General features: G+C 40.6%; 2 protein-coding genes across 3 annotated transcripts in view; one reads left to right on the forward strand and one right to left on the reverse strand.

The window, feature by feature from the left end:
* The first annotated feature begins 1531 nt into the window (after positions 1–1531).
* Positions 1532–10378, forward strand: anapc5 (anaphase promoting complex subunit 5). Of its 2 annotated transcripts, none has more exons than XM_085180591.1 (17): positions 1532–2785; positions 2882–2961; positions 3542–3651; positions 3764–4001; positions 4095–4161; positions 4972–5073; positions 5174–5364; positions 5466–5547; positions 5642–5734; positions 5960–6141; positions 6398–6533; positions 6680–6754; positions 8839–8960; positions 9055–9162; positions 9399–9546; positions 9661–9823; positions 9931–10378. In XM_085180591.1, exons 1-17 carry the CDS (start codon positions 2588–2590, stop codon positions 10152–10154), a joined length of 2319 nt encoding a protein of 772 aa, XP_085036717.1. In that variant the 5' UTR covers positions 1532–2587; the 3' UTR covers positions 10155–10378. The 2 variants fall into 2 exon arrangements, with proteins under 2 accessions (XP_085036717.1, XP_085036718.1); XM_085180592.1 differs by having other exon boundaries at positions 1534–2785; positions 9934–10378.
* Positions 10379–11767: 1389 nt separating this feature from the next.
* The window catches only part of LOC146507171 (glutathione hydrolase 5 proenzyme-like), a 46802-nt gene continuing 41145 nt past the window's right edge, over positions 11768–17424 (reverse strand). The window contains exon 11 of the mRNA XM_085180597.1: positions 11768–11992. Coding sequence (XP_085036723.1) covers positions 11894–11992 — 99 coding nt within the window. The 3' untranslated portion in view covers positions 11768–11893. The remainder of the gene's footprint in view (positions 11993–17424) is intronic.

Raw genomic sequence — 17424 nt, forward strand, 5'->3', positions numbered from 1 at the left:
CATAATGACAGCGTAGCAAAATCAGACTAAAAAGCCTCTCACATGCATCGTTTATTATGTGGGCAAGCCATGCGTTCATATTTAGAAGCTTTTTTTTTTTTACTCTTTTGCATTACAAAAACAGGGCAAGATAATTAGCTGAAGTGATATCACAGGTAGTAAGTAAATGCCAGAACAGCCTCATCTGAAGATTATCTAAAGATGATTAGCAAACTGTATTTTGTATGCAGCAGGAATGCTCAAGTTGTAATTTTTTAAAACATCAAGCAAATATATTACAGTTTATGCAAGCCAGTGCAGCAAAATGGCTGTGGTGTGACAGTGGTGGGTAGATGACCACAACCTATTAACACGGTTCAAACAATTTCTTGACTAAAATAAAATTTATTAGCAGTTTCTTAAATGCTATTTATTTAAATTGAACAAAGAACTGGTAGCTAACACTTCTTTATATACATATTCAATGCAATACCGATGCTAACTAGCAAACCATATCATGTATTAGCTTATGAAACACAATTTAGACTTACCGAAAAAACTGCAACGATCCATCAGAGCCCTGTGGTCGGTTAGTACAGTTTACTGCTGAACAACTCATCTTGATAATTTCAAACCCAGTCGATATTTTGATGTTAGCTTCTTCTCTTGGCTTCTCTCCCGAATACACCTGCTCTACGCAAGAAGCGCAAGTTTCTCCGTAACTGCAGCTGTCAATCAAAGCTTTCATCATGACGTTTCACCCCAATTTTTAAGGCTCTAGTTAATAATCATAATAGATTTATGAGAAAAGTGACCCCTTGGACCCAACTCAATGTGATAAGAACTACATAAATTGGCAGATTGCATCCCTTGAAAAAATTTATCTGAGGAGAAATAATTTATTTTAGTCTGACCCCAGTCCCATCCGCTAACATGGAGGAGGCAGGGTTTATGACCTATACTGCAGCCAGACACCAGGGGGCGATAGAGACGTTTTGGCTTCATTTTTGGGGACCTGTCGCGTCGTCCATGTTTTCTACAGTCGAGGGCTGTGTCCCATTTCAGGGTCTGCACGCTTGAAGTACACGCACTACGCGTACTACATACGGTGCTACTATAAGTACGAGAAGTGCGGAAGTGAGAGGCTAGTGAAATGGGACGGTATATGCTTCGTCGCGCTGTTCAGGTTGCCTAGCAACCATGATACTAACCGCGAGACACGTTACATACAGCTTTGTGTGACATAAATGAAGGAGAAAATTGTTTTGTTGGTCAATCATTTTTGTCATGACATCACTTTGATTAGTTGAGTATCTGAGGCTGAGACCACAGGACTGTAAAACATGATTGTTGGGCTTCATTTCTGTACTGAACAGTTATTTAAGATTAGCTAGTAAATAATAATTAGTTAATGTTGTTCATGAGACTAAAGTAATCTCAATATAATATGGCCAATATTATAGTATTGTCAGATTATTATGATATATATATATATATATATATATATATATATATATATATATATATATATCACTGACTTTCAGCTTGTTGTGTTTGTGGATATATGACTGACTTTAATTATCCATAAAATCATCAGATTCTCTGTAAGATTAAGGTCGACTATATGTATATTTAGAAGTAGAGGCTTTAAAACCAAGTTAATGCTGAAAGTACAAACATCACTAGTGTCACATAACTTTGCCGACATGTGGCCAACAGCAATGTTTTAATGTTCTTCATTATTAAACATTCGCACATGAATAAGTGACGTCATATTCAGTACTTACTTTTGACAGTTCACTTTTCGGCCGCTCCCTTCTGCCGTATTTTGCGGCAAAATTATCCACACCCACCGCCGCGCTATGAATTGTGGGATATATGGGACCACGAAGCGTGCACCGGACCACGCTTGATATTTGGGGAAATCGACGGCGCATTTGGAGTATGCATTTCAAGTACACTTTGAATTGGGACAGCCGTCGTCGCGTGGCGGTGACGTAACCGCACTTAAAATGCGTACTTCAAGCGTGCAGACCCTGAAATGGGACACAGCGAATGTGTCATAATGATCCCTTCAGGTGACGACTGTGAAAGCGAAGATGTCCTTCAGGCTACAGTTACGAGAATAGCTACAAAAATCAAACGGCACGTATGCGTATTGTTGTTTGTGCTTAGAGTTGTTCCTTTAACGCCATTATTTCCCGTTTTGTCACTGCCGCCATAGCCTTCCTTGAAACATGAAAATAAAGTTTTATGTAAAAAAAAAAATGTTTCTATGACGTATTTTTAAGGCGACAGAAGGAGGGCGGTTTGAAAGCAGAGAGGGAAAATATTTTTAACACGTTTAAAATACGCCAAATTTACTCGTAAGTTAAAACATCTGCGTGTTGCCATTTAAAAGAGTACATCTGCAGGCTAGCCGTGCATAGGCTCTGATGTATTTTTACTTTTCAAACGACTTAGCTAGCGTTACATTAACTCAGTACGCCCGGTTGCTGGCTAACTAGCTAGTCACCGCCGCTGTGATGTGCAGCTGCCGACTGTCCTTAAAATTCCTCTGTTAAATGCTGACCGAGCGCACGTCAGAATCGATGTGAACGCTTTGAAGATGGCGAGTGTGCACGAAAGTTTGTATTTTAATCCCATGATGACGAACGGGGTCGTCCATGCTAACGTGTTTGGCATTAAAGACTGGGTGACTCCGTATAAAATCTCCGTGTTAGCGTTGCTGTATGAAATGACTGCCTCCAAGATAACACTGCCAGAGAGAAGGCGACTTAACAAGCTCATCCTCCCTCTACAGCAGGTTGGTTTTTATGAATGTCGGAAACTAAAACTACCCTAGAACCTATCCACCTTGTTGTTGAAGCATTGTTTACCTTGGCTCACTCTGATCTACCAGGGTCCAGACCTGACTCTCGGCCAGTTCCTCAAGACTGTGGAGGAGTGTTGTCCACAGACTGCATATGCTGTCAAACTGAGGTAGAAATCGATCTTATCCCATTTGATTTCATTCTACCATTTGTGAAAGAAAAATGACGATGCTTTAAGTTCACATGGAAAAATCTACACGCCAGTGTCCAACTCAGTTTGTAGTCTTGGCCATATATTAGCTAATTTGATCTAAGTGGGCAGTGTAAAGAAGTTTAACGGAATTTTTATCCCCGATATATCTCACTATAAGGAAAGAAGAGCAATTTTAGCAGTAGCGCTCAATTTTTCTACATGATTTAGGAATGTTCTATTAAATTAAAAGATATTAAATTCTATTTTTTTCTCTTTATCTGTTATATCATTACTTTTGGTTTAATATGAAAGGCCATTGCTGAGGTTTTTTATCAGTAGGAAAAGCTATAAAAATTAGAAAAATACAGTTAAAAGTCCCAAATTTGTGCCCTCTTTCACATATTCCAAAGCCATCCATTGGGCTGGACTGGAGTCTTTGCCATTTAAATTCTGGTCCCTAGGCCTTAGATTTCACTTCCCTTGGTGTAATATTAAAACACAATAAAGTTTAAATGTTGATGTTGTAGTCGATCACTGTGTTTTTTCTCCTTTAAAGGCTCCACGAAATGGCAGATGGAGAGCTGAAAGACATGGAGTACTTCTTTTCTACTCTTCCTACTCCATTCACAGCTTTTGATACCGAAGCTTACAAAACCAGTGTAGTAGGTGAGTAATTTGCACCTTATTGCAGTCCTGATTATAACTCAGTGGAAGTCTGATTTGAGAATTGTTAAAATTGAAAAGTATTGTATTAAACAATATTTTCACCCCTTTTCAGGTCTTTTTATGCGACACATGCTTCTGGCCTACAACAAGCTTTCTTTCAGTCAGGTTTACAAGCTGTACAAATCCCTGCAGCACTACTACCACAGTCACTATGCCAAGCCTATGGACGGCCAGGTGCCGGCCTTGGTCGCAGACGACTCGGAGATGGACCTGACCAGCATTGAGGATACTGTAGGTGACAGAGTGGACAAGGAGGAGCTGGACACTCCACTGCACGAGTCAGAGCTTCGGTGAGTGAAATATGCACCAGTGTTTCAGCTGTGCCCTGAAATATTTTGGCATTGTTGTTTTTGATTGGCGTCACCTCCTAATTTGTGTTGCAGAAGTGACAATACTCCAAGCAGAGGTCCCCTCTCACAAAAACAAGCAGAGTACTTTCTTGCTAGACAGGTGAGTGTTGATTATAAGTGGACATGAAACACTACATGTATTAACACTAAATTAAGCCCTACTCTAAAAACTGCATTAGATTTAGCTCTGTCTGTGAAGCCAAATTTGAGAAATAACTGTTGAAAGTTACTTTTTTTTGTTTGGCTGAAACAGGAAAATCCACCTGTTAGTCATGCTCGGATGTGTTGATTTGCTGATTTATGTTTGTAGCTAGCATAAACTAATCTAAATCTCTTAGCAGCAACCAACCAAGCCAGTGATGTCATGTTCTGCACTGGCACTAGATGGTGTTAAGCATGCTCTTAAAAACAAAGTTAAAGCTATGATAGTTTTTTTAGAGCAGGGCTCCATGGTGTAAATTAGTTAAAACATGCAGTGTTTCATGTCCACTTTAAGGTGGGACTCTAAACCTGTGTACATACTGGAAGCTATTTGCACATCTCCTTGAAGATGATTGCTGGTTACTTGCACACAGTCCAAGTTCCAGTTGCATAGGTGACGCTTTAATGTATTTGCTAGCAGGTCATATATCAATCAACAGTATTCTTCACTGTCATAGGTAGTCGTCTGGTAGGTGAGAAGAGTTTATTGTGGGCCCCACCCACTTCACGTTACCAGCATATTTTTCAACCACGATTACTTTAAGTCGTCAAGCATCGTTCACTTTCTGTGGTCTCATCATCGCTGCAATCTGCTACCAATGTGTATACAGCTTTAGAGTCTTCATATCAACAAATTTAATGCAATAAATACATTTTAAAAATTCAGTTATAGTATTTACAGACACCATGTTTAAACTTCTTTCTGCAGGCATACCTACTCAAGAATGATGAGAATAAAGCTCTAAAGCCTGCTGCTCTGCAGGAAGAGCTCAACAACATGCTGAAGTTTAATCCTGACTTTGCTGAAGCGGTAAAGTTCATCTCCTTAACTTTTCCTTACTATATAAACAGATCAGTCAGCGGGTCGGTGTCTCCTTCATTAGCTCTCTTTTCTCTGTCTTGCTCCTCAGCATTATCTGAACTACTTGAACAGCATGAGAGTCCAGGACATCTTCCTGTCAGCCCACAGTCTCTTGCATTATTTTGATCGACTCATCTTGTCTGGAAATGACGGAAAGAGCAATGGGGACGAGGGCTATGGTCGAAGTCTCCGCTACGCTGCTCTTAACTTGGCAAGCTTGCACTGTCGCTTTGGCCATTAGTGAGTACTAATGGAGGAGTTGGAGGAGTCCAAGTACGTGGACAAGTTCCATAGAAAAGAATAAAAAAAACAAAGATGTTTTCCTTTTTCTCTCCTGTTAGTCAACAGGCTGATCTGGCTCTACAGGAGGCTATCCGGATTGCCCAGGAGTCCAATGATCATGTGTGCTTGCAGCACTGTCTGGTACAACAGTTCCCACTTCATTATCTTCACTTCAGTGGTTGTGCCATGATGGATTGTTAATTACGTCTGAATCTAACACGCTCTCCTCCATCAGAGTTGGCTCTACACACTGGAACAGATGAAAGGTTCTGACAGCACTGTGCTAACCGAGGATTCAGTAAAAATGGCTGCCCATTTCTGCCTGCCAGTGAGTGCAACATGAGGTGTCACATATGAATTCCTCTATTAAAGTGGTTTGGATCTTTATTATTTGTAAATTTCTTTGGCCCAATTTTCATAAGCATGTAAATTTCTTAGAGAATGCTATGCAGAAAATAATAGGATAACGTACGAGCAGCAAAATATTATATTTACTCACTGAAATTGACTTATTATTAGATTTTAAAATGTTATTAATCCTCTCCATTTACAGTATTTGGCATCTCTGGGCATTCAGTCATTGGTCCAGCAGGGGGCGACACAGGGTAAAACGGCACACAAGCTGATGGATGCCCTGAAGGACACAGACATCCTTCACTGGAAGCACAGTCTGTCGGAGCTGATCGAGATCAGCCTGGCTCAGACGACTTCCATATGGAGGATGTATGGAAAGAGGTCAGGCTCTTCACTCTGCCACCGTAACACACAGTTGCCACTTCTGCTCACTTTTGACTGCATACTAACACTGCAGCTTCTTAACCATTCATATGAAATCAAATCAGTGAAGTGGCTGAAATGCCTGATGTTGTATGCATGGATTAATATTTTGGACAGCCAGACATCTCCCACACAAGTTCGACTTTTCAAGTGCAGAAAAACATGTTTTGTTTTTTTTGTAAGTAATTAACGCGGCCTCCTGTGTCTCCTGCAGCACGATGTCTCTGCAGCAGGCCCAGCTGCTTCTCAACATGAGCAGTCTTGAGCCAGTTAACTTCGGGGTCCAGCAGAACAACACAGAGGGCTTCGCTGTAGTCCTCTGTCACCTGGCCGAGCTACACGCTGAGCAGGTAACGCGTTTGATTTCATCTAGTTTGCCTGCTGTCTGCCCTGCTGTTGCGTATCTTAGACATTAAAGAAAAATTGACCTGGTCTGCTTTCGTGTTCTTGGCTGTAGTTCAACTCATGATCCCATCTAACTCTGCTTGTGTTGCAGGGCGTGTACGGTGTCGTTTCAGAAATTATTCAGCATCTGAAAGAACAGTTTCCTCCTCACACACAGTATGCCAAGGTACATTTTCTGAAACACACTGTGCTTCTCAGCGTATCAGCGCAGTAACTACAAAGAGGACAAAGTTGAAAAATAAGAGTTTTAAGTTTTCAGACCCAGAAAAACTTGTTCCAAAGCCTTGTTAGATATTTTTATATTCTCGAAAATAACTGACACGTATCACAGAGTTTACTCGCTACTTTGTACACAAAAGGTTGTACGTGAAAGGTTGACGTGGGCAGAAAAATGCCTGTATTCTTTCAAATGAGCCCACAGGAGGTGGCGACTTCGGGGGGGGGGGGGGGGGGGGGGTGATTGTATTTATATTTGTGGGGAAAATATCTCTTTGGCTCACTTGATCTGTGACTTCAGTAAACACTATCGTGGTTTGTTTATAGAATGCCAGTTTCAAGTCTTTCTGAATATAATGAGATTTCCTTGCAGTTTATCCCCTTTAGTGTAAGAGAGGGTGATAAAGCTGAGTATGCTTTAGGGTGGGCTTCCTCATGTTAGGTGCCTGCAGTGTTCTTTGATTTCTCAGTCACTTGTCACGTCTGGTTTATGATGGTGTTATGGTGACTACCTCCATCTTATTTTATGTAGTCTGTGCTTTGGAAACAAAAAAGGGAAATGATTATGTTCTTTCAGCTTCTCAGCTTTACCATTAAATATGAGATTTAAAGTTGGATGAACTTCACCAACCCGCATTAATAATTTGAGTCTAGCCTAAAGCGGAGAGGCAGATGTAGTTACTCTGATTTTTAGCAGTAGTTCATGTGGAGGATTGTTTTCCCCGTGATAATTATATTTTGCTTCCTTGTGTCAAATAGCAAACTAATTACCATGTGTGTCACTTTCAGAATTGTTAATTAAAACAGTTGGGAAATAAGCTCTGGTCGTGTTTACTGATGTAGTTCTCCTGCTGTAACAACAGTTGGCTGTCTCTCTGTGGAAAACAGAATATGCTGTAGTTATAATTGTACACGTTGTTTTGACTTAAATGTAATACACTACCAAAATATTAAAGTAACACCTAATAATCATCAGTATAACACAAAATTATTTATACGTCAGGGGTTTCAGTGTGTCCAGTTAAGAAGAATAAAGCAGTGCAAACCCACTTTACCTGCTTTGGTAAAAATGAAAGTGGCAACAGGTGCAGTGGAAAGGCAATTCCCAAAAAGGGAATGGTTTAGCCGGTTGTGGCCCCAGGCCATTGCTTTCTCTTTCTCATTCTTGTGTGATTTTTTTTTTTTTTTTTTTTTTTTTTTTTTTTTTCCCACCATAGTTTTGCTTTGTTTTTCTTGTCACTGTTAGTAGCATGGCACAATACCCACAGTCCATTCAGGTTGCAAAAGTAGTCTAGCTCCTCCAGGATGGTACAACCCAATTTGCAGAGTTTAGGAGTGCAGTGGAGATCAGGGCGGTAGAAAGGCATGAGCCCAGCAGCAGGACCAATGTCCATTTCTTAAAGCAAGGTGGAACAAAAGAAGCCCTACAGAATGATCTTCCATGGGCTATCACACATGTTTCTAACCAGACACAAATGGACTTCATGAGGGTAGATTAAGGGCCTGACGTCCTTTGTGCTCACAGCCCAGAACGATGCAGCTCAGTTGGTATTTGCCGGAGTAAACAGGAACTGACTTGTCTGTTACTGTTATCCTGTTATCTTCTCAGATTATGTTGTAGGCATCGAAACATTTACCACAGTGTTTCAGACTTTTCCATGTCTGACACATTACTCAGTGTGAACCTCATCTCATCTGTGAACAGAACTGGGTGCCAGTAGCAGACCTGCCAATTCCCATTCATTGGTGTTTGCCCATCATTCACTTTTTGGAGGTTATCTTATTGTTTCCTCTCTAGTCCTCTTTCATTTGCACCAAAGCAGGTGAAATGAATTCACAAAGGTGTGTGCTTCCTAACTGGACAGATTGATCCCAAAGTTTAACTATATGTTGTAGTCGAATGATCAAGTGTTTTACTTAATCTTTCTTGAGCCGTGTAGAATTAGTAAAACAAACATTACAGAGTTCATTTATTCTGTAATTCATGGTATAATTTCACTGTAATGAAATTACTTTTCTGTGTCCCAAATGCAGCTCTGGATGCTGTGTGATCTGAAAATCCAGTTTGAGAGACATATGAACGAAGGGAAATATCACTTGGCAGAGCCTCTAGTCACAGCTATCGCTGCGTTAAATCAGACAGAGGGTCTTTACAGGTAACTCAAAGTGAATCTGCAGGCCTTCTTATAACATTTGCTGCCCTATACACTTTTTATTTGAGCTGCACAATAACTGTGTGCTCTGTGACAGGAAAGCTCAAGTTCTGAAGGCTCTCAACCGCAGCACTGAAGCATACCACATCTTACAGCAGCTGCAGGCTCGCTGTGAGAAGACTAAGTGTACAGAGATGGTTATCAGGTAGGACCCGGTTTTCTCATACCGTTACGGCTCCACTCAATTTGAGTAAATGCACTTATTCTACTATCATTTATTTTTATTTGTCCAATCAAACTTGTTTAAAAGGAATTAAGTTCAAACTATACATCACCCTTGCAAGTCTTAACTGTTCTCCTGCAAGATATAAAGATCCCAACATAAATGTAATTTGGCCTTTATGCTTCAGAGATCACACAAAGTCATTTTGTCTCTTTCAGAGTGATGCTGTCCACTGCTGAGCTCCACTGGGAGTCATCTGGCTTCTCCACAGCTCTTCCTGTCCTCCTGCAGGCCTTGGCTCTGGCTAGACAGCACCACCTCCAGTCACTGGCCTCGGAAACCATCCTTCACCTGGCCTTCACTCAGGTCAGCTGCAGCATTAAAAGAGACTTCACTTAGCTGTGCAAATACCAGCTTGCATTTATGCAAAAATCCCCCACATGGTTTATTTATTGCATTTGTTGTCTCTCGTTTCTGCAGCTGATGTTGGGGGTTCCTGAGCAAGCTCTGAATGTGCTGCATGAAGCCATTGAGCCTATTCTGGCCCACAGAGCAGTCATGGACAAAGGTCGTGCCATGCTGCTGGCAGCCCGCTGTCAGATGGCAGTGGCTGGGTTCAAGCCAAACAGACAAGGGCAAGCAGGTAACAGTTTGCTCCCCTGACACACCACCTCACCACATATATTGGTCCTCTGCTCATAATGCTGCACGGTTTTCATCTACATTTGCATACTGCTGTTTATGTCCCAGCAGATTTGCGTTTAGCAGCTTCGGCTCTCGACACGCTAAACGAGGCCGTCGCCTATTTCTCCCAGCTGAACTGTAAGGAGCGGCTGCGGGACGTGCATTATCTGCAGGCTCAACTCCACCGCTCTCTGGGACAAATCTTGGAGAGCAACAAAAGTGCCATGCTCTTCCGGCTGTTGGACCAGGAGCTGCAATCGCCAGCACCGCCAGTCTCCATGCGGCTCTAAACTGCTCCCACTGCCCCATCAACAAAAACTGAACTGAATCACTGCACCACTAGATGGTGCCGAGGCTCTGTCCTGTTTTCTAGACTAAAACATTTTATTTGTGGCTGTGTTGAAAGAGAGGTGTTTGTGAAACCTTTTGCACGGAGTAACAGGATGATAACTAAAAATGTAACATGAGCAGCCATGCAGCCATGAATTAAAATGAGTTTCCAGTACAAGAAGAATGTATCCATTGTGTCTTTACTTACAGATATATGCGAATTTGAATGATGGTCCTAAATATAACATGTGCTCTAATGCCTTCCACCATAGCAAGTTAGTCTGACAGAAGTACATGTCACGCACCTGTGTAGGTTTAAAAAAAAAAAAAGAAAAGTCAAAAGTTTAGATCAAAAGCCGACTCGTGGCGTCCTGATGCACCCGCTGCGTTTTGATGAATGAGGGTAATATCAGAGTTGGCGACGAGATTAATGCATTCACTAGTGTGGATGATCCCGATTTTGCAGGAGGAATACTGATGAAGCCAAAGGCCATAGCCTATTAGGAAATCATATCAACACAGATACTGTGTATATAAATGCCACATTTTTCTGAATTGTTTGCAGCAGTTGATTTAATGTGTTCTGCCTGATGCGTAATACATTCATTATGTCATGTGCTTCCTTAAGGAAAATAATTGGCTTCATCTTGGTTAATTTACATTTGGTCTGGCAAAAGTAGTCATAGGAAACACCTGCAGGAGGAATATGCTCACGCTAAAGTTCTCAGTCGTTGTGCTCGAACCCCAAAAATTCCGGTTGAAAGAGTTTAAGTGGCGTGTTTGTCTTCCTGTACTTCTGTTGATAAACAGATTTCTAGTAGAGGCAGCCTTGTTGTCTATGCAAATCCCACAGTGCTGTGGTAATTGGCACAGAGCCATAAAATACATGTATTTACATGTTTAGCATAATTGCAAGTGTCACCGAGTAGACTTCATGGAGCAGTTCCTCAATTTAAAAAGTGACAGTTTGTGTTATCATAGAGATTTGTAGCATGTGGATTTCAGTGCATGCTTTTTTTTACCCGGTCAGAGCGGAGCTGTCTCCAAGATTAAAGGTAAATTTCACAAAAGTAACGCTAATAGACCCTAAAAAAAACTTGTTTATAAGAAAATGATGCCATTTCTCCTTGAGTTATTTTCAGTCCTTTGCCTTAAAAGCCACACAGGGAAGAAATAAGTGTCTGACCGATCCAATAAGCCTTTAGTCTTTGTTCATTGTGTGTGTTCCACTGATTAAAGTAAACAAGTTAATAGTGTATTGTATAAAATGTATCTATTCATAGTTTGTGTAGCTGCTATATATAAAACGGCAATAGAAGCAGTCCCTGCACCCCTCCCCCCACTCTGTATAAGGCTAATAAGTTGGCAGGTTTTGCTTCTTACTGATCTAGTGGAAATAATCTAACTGAATGTTGCTTTTGAGCCCTGTCAAGTCCCTGAGTGCTTTCCATCTTGTGAATGCCTGTCTAAGGTTCATACGTGTCTTACTTGCAGTTTCCGTGACTCTCTTGCTTTGACTTGTTTGCCTCCCCAAGAAGGGCGTTAAATTCAATTCAATTCAATTCAATTTTATTTATATAGCGCCAAATCACAACAAATGTCGCCTCAAGGCGCTTCATAGATACAGAGAAAAGCCCAACAATTATATGACCCCCTATGAGCAAGCACTTTGGCGACAGTGGGAAGGAAAAACTCCCTTTTAACAGGAAGAAACCTCCGGCAGAACCAGGCTCAGGGAGGGGCGGCCATCTGCTGCGACCGGTTGGGGTGAGAGAAGGAAGACAGGATAAAAGACATGCTGTGGAAGAGAGACAGAGATTAATAACAGATACGATTCAATACAGAGAGGTCTGTTAACACATAGTGAGTGAGAAAGGTGACTGGAAAGGAAAAACTCAATGCATCATGGGAATCCCCCGGCAGCCTACATCTATTGCAGCATAACTAAGGGAGGATTCAGGGTCACCTGGTCCAGCCCTAACTATATGCTTTAGCAAAAAGGAAAGTTTTAAGCCTAATCTTAAAAGTAGAGATAGTGTCTGTCTCCCGAATCCAAACTGGAAGCTGGTTCCACAGAAGAGGGGCCTGAAAACTGAAGGCTCTCCCTCCCATTCTACTTTTAAATACTCTAGGAAACAGCCATTGAGTCTCTCTGTGGAAAACAGCCACTCTGCATCTGCCGTTAAAGAAGGCAGATGCAGAGTAGCTGATACAGGTTGCAAGGTTACTCCAGGTCCAGCACCCATTATGGAAAGCTATCTCGAAAACAAAAATGCTTCTTTTTTTTTTCTTGTTTTCAAGATTGCACCATTACCTTGGGAGACATTATTCCCAGTGGGAGACAAAATTTCATTGCTAAAGTCAGGACAAAAGGGAGTCAAAATCTGAAGGCTGATGTTGTCATTAGTCTACAGCCATAATGCAATTGACATTTAATGTCTTAGCACAACTGTCCCATCGGTTTTTAGTTGGTTTCTAGCAAGTCAAAGAAGTGTGGAAATAAAAAAAAATATATAGAAAAAATAACTCAAGTAAAGTACAAATCCCTGAAGATTGTACTTAAGTACAGTAACAATGTATTTTCACTTCATTGCTTCCCGCTTCTATATAAAGACCAATACAAGAAGTTTGTGAAGGATATTCCAAATTTTACCAGGTCTCTTGTGCTGTTAATCACACCAGATGCAAAGTGAAATTTCCCATTGTCTACTAGTATTTCATCATGTTGGAAACCCTCAAATATTCACCCCTCACAGGTAGGGATGGGTATCGAAAACCGGTTCTTGTTGAGAACCGGTTCCCACTGTTTCAATTCCTTGGAATTGTTTGCCATTTTTGCAGACGATTCCCTTATCGATTCCAGTCGCCCCGAATGACGTCACCACGTTGCGGAGCGTCATTTACCTCGCAGGAAACATGGCGTGTAAGCGGCTCAAACGCTCAAAACTTTGGTTATACTTTACGAGAACGGATGACAACAGGGCAACTTGCAATTAGTGATGGTGAGATGAAGCCTCATGATGAACTGAAGCTTTCCACCCAATTGGTCGACTCATGGTTCGAAGCATTGTGATGATTCATTTGCTCTACTGCGCCATCAAGTGGACAATTCAAGTGAAGGCTCTGTGATTATAATGATGTGTAAACCTCTAAACTGAATAAATAAATTGTTTTCTTGGTTATTTATCCTGAATATTGTCTCAGTATGTGTGATACAAAAGAGAAAGTGGAAACTATCAGGACAGAGTTTTGGTATGATTGTGTAACTGTTAGCCTCAGACAGTCAGTCAATAGTATAATTCAGATCATAGATCAGTACATTTGCATATTTTTATAACTATAAAAAGAAAGCTGACACTTTCGAGACTTTATCTAATGTGTAAGCATCACAGCAGATGTCTTAGATTAGAATCAGTGAGCTGTCGGCTTTCAGCCCCGACCGTGTCCGTGCTGTCTGGTGAGAAAGGCGACATTTCACTGATTCTGACTCGTCAGCGCTTCGTGTTTTTGCACGTCTGCACGTCTTTGTGCAGAATTGGTGTACCTGCTCTCATTTACTGTTTTAGCTGTTTGGTGGTGGTTGAAATGTAGTAATATTTATATTAAAAATCGATTCAGGATTTTAATGAATCGATATCACGTTATCCAAGCTAGAATCGATTTTAATCGATAATCAAAACCCGCTAGTACCTGTGTAATCATGCTTATGTGCATCTGGATAGTGACACAAACTAGTATTTGGCGCTTCACTTTTTAATAAACTAAAAGACAGAAATCAGATTATAGGATCTGTAGTGTTGTTTATTTATATTATGGTGCTTATCATTTGTGATATTTATTACTGTGTGCATACTTTATTAGGAGAAATAAAATAAAATAAAAAATCTCTTCCTTCCTGGTTCCATCGAAGAAGAAATGCTCAAGTAACTATGTAACACGTACGTAATCCAATTCCATAACACAGTGTGATGGGAAATCAGCTGTTTTTCTGTCCATTTTATTTCGAATCTGGCGCGAACCGGTGAACCAGTCCCTGAATCAGTCACGTGGTACGGACTGCCCGCGAGGCCTCGAACGTCACTACATACGTAATCAAAGCAAGCCTCGATACGCGCTTCACAGACACGCCCCCGAGATTACCCGACACACGATTCGACGCTTCGACACACAGGACACATCACTACTTGCAATACTTGCAAAGTAGATATTTCATTTAAGGAAGGAAACACTACGAATATGCAAAAGCATTTGCTCACAAAACACGCGATAACCTTAAATGAATGTCGTGTTTTTAATTCCGCTCCGGACTCGTGAATCTCAACCCAGCAGCAGCGGTAACGTTTGCACGTCCTCTCCCGTTAATGCGGCAGGTAAATAATCAACTAACAGTGCATATTATGTTAGCGCGATCTGCCTTATTACAAAACCTGCCATTACTGTGCGTTTAGGTGACCATGATGAGAGAGACAGAGTCTGGCTCAGATGCTGGCAGTTCTCGCTGCAGTCTACCGGTAGCGTCTCCTTTCAGGCCAGGATAGACGAATGTCACCGAGCAGTGACTAAGTTTGTGGTCAAAGGCTTGCACCCATTTGCCACAGCAGATGATTTTCAGTAAGTGAATGTGTTTAATTGTAGGCAGGGACATTACTGGATATTCTTGTGTAATTGCTACAGAATAATTTATGTTATACTTTGTTATTGCTACAGAAGAATATTTATTTTATTATTTTACATTTACAATTTTTTTTTCCTGGGGACCCAGTGACACCCCATTGAAGAGCTGTAGGCTGTGGATCTCTTAAGATCTCACTGTTGGGTTTGTAAGGCCATGTTACTCCTAAATTTCTATCTTGTTCAAAGAGAAGATATAAAACAAAGTTCTAAGCTAATCAACCTTAGTGTTCTCCTTTTTTTTAAAAAAAGAATCGATAAGAGAATCGAATCGTTAAACAGAATCGAAAATGGAATCGGAATCGTGAAAATCTTATCAATACTCATCCCTACTCACAGGACACAGGGTGAGACAGAGTACAGCTGATAATTGGAATCAAGCTACTGAAACCTCTTTTCACAAATTGTTATCCTTACTGTTACCGTCCTGTTATTTCACTCACTTTTCTCCAAGTCCTTTTCTTTTACTCCTCAGCCATATAAGGCTGGGGTATTGTTGTCTGCTTACCAGGCAGGTGTGTGGCCTGAATATGCAATAACTGGGCAATGAAGCCACATAGGCTTTTCAAATTATACCATAACTGCATTTGCTAGGAGCCTGAGCAAATTCTCCTAGCTATTTGTGTTTTGTTTTGTTTTTTTGTCCATCTGAAAGAGAAATTGAACCTTATAGTTCTACCTGCTTTTCTTATTATCAATAACATCAGAAGACTCTTCGTGACTCTGATGGATCCCAACTGATGGATTGTTGCAACACAGTGTTAAGCAAACTTTTTGCTGTAGCGGAAATATTTTCACTTGCACACAATCTCACATCAAAACATCTTGTTACACAGAGTTTGCATTTTGAAATAATGTTGCTTCACATTTGGTTTGAATGCACCATTAGAATCTGTGGATGCAGCTTGCTAGCCAAGTTTGCTAGCGCTAGCTAATAACATACACCCATTTGTGCTCATATGGTAAATTCTGCCCCACCAAATTGCGCTAACAACACCAACACTGAGGCTCTCTCCAAAATGAATGGGTGACAACATATTGTCAGTCTTTTATATTGAGTCTATGGTTTATTAGGTTGCTGTAATCGAATGACTTTAAAAACGGCTGTTCAGTTAGTCCAGAATTTCAGACTGAAAAGTCTGAGCAGCTGGAAGTTTGGTGCAGATATTTGTTGCCATCACAGTCATTCTTGTTTCACCGTGAGCTTCATAGTAAAATTTGTCAACAACTACTAATAATCTTTCCAACATTTGGCATTAAAACAAATTTTTCTAATTACGATGGTTCCGTAACTCCAGAGATCCTCTTAACTTAGGCAAAGTAGGGGAGACCGGGGATAGTTGTAACGTGGGTCAGTTGTAACACTTCCAATTTCTCCAATCAGGGCTAAGTTTCAAATGATGTGACTCATCCTGTACATTCCCAATTCAGTTCTGCTATCACATGTGAAAAATCAGCACATTTTGTCAAACACAGACAATTTAACACGAAAAAAAGTAATTTGTATGCCAAAAAGTAAGTTTTTCTACTTTATTTCAATTTCTAATAGCATTATCTGCTTTGCAGTTAAACTCATCAAACTTAAATTATGTTATTTGTATGTCTATGGGGATATATTCTGTGTAGGTCTTTAGTGCTAATGTTTTAGCCGTTGGCTGTAATGTTAGCTAGTTCATGGCTATAGGAGTCTGGGTCAGTTGTAACAATAATGCAGATGTTACAACTTACCACACTATTACTTTAACTTATATTAAACAAGTTGGGGCAACGACATCAGCAGAGAGAGGTTCACTGGTTGCTTTTGTATATGCGGTTAATGCCATTGGCAACACAATTCCTCCACTGTTTGTGTTCCCACACATACATTATGCAGACCACTGTGTCAGAGATGGACCAGTAGGAAGTATTGGTAGTGGAAATAAATCAGGATGGGTGAAAGAAACAGATTTCCTCATCTTTCTGAAGCACTTTGCAAACCACACCAAGGTAAGCCATGATAAAAAGTAATGGAATTGCGATGCTGGTGAACAACTACATTTTTTCAGCTTCATTGTTATGTTCAAAATTGGTGCAAGAGTTGTAGGTTATAATGCCCACTGAGCCAATGAGGCCAAACTCAAGGAAGACCAACCAAAATTAATGAAATATTCAGTTGCAGAAAATTCCATAATTTGTCTTTTTTAGGGGGTTGGCATATGTTCAAAAGCTAGATTTCTGCATTCTGTCACACACACGCATAGCTACATAAATGGCTCTAAGTGCATTCATGTGTTGAATAAACAAAGATTACATGTTAATGTTTTGTCAGTACCCTTATTTCATTGTGTTACATTTCACCCCAGGATATGTTACAACTAACCCAGACTATGGGGTTAATTGTAACATTTCACTCTTTGTGTTTGAGACCATACCATGCAATGGGTAATTGTGCTGCAGAGAAAATAGCTGCACTATTTAATAGCCGAGATATGTAAATACTTTGCATTACATTTTGAATCCACTACCTTAAAAGAGCTCCAATTTACAGACAGAAATGTGAAAAATGTTACAACTATCCCC

The sequence above is a fragment of the Neolamprologus multifasciatus genome, chromosome 12 (assembly GCF_963576455.1).
Source record: "Neolamprologus multifasciatus chromosome 12, fNeoMul1.2, whole genome shotgun sequence".
In the NCBI taxonomy this organism is placed as follows: Eukaryota; Metazoa; Chordata; class Actinopteri; order Cichliformes; family Cichlidae; genus Neolamprologus; species Neolamprologus multifasciatus.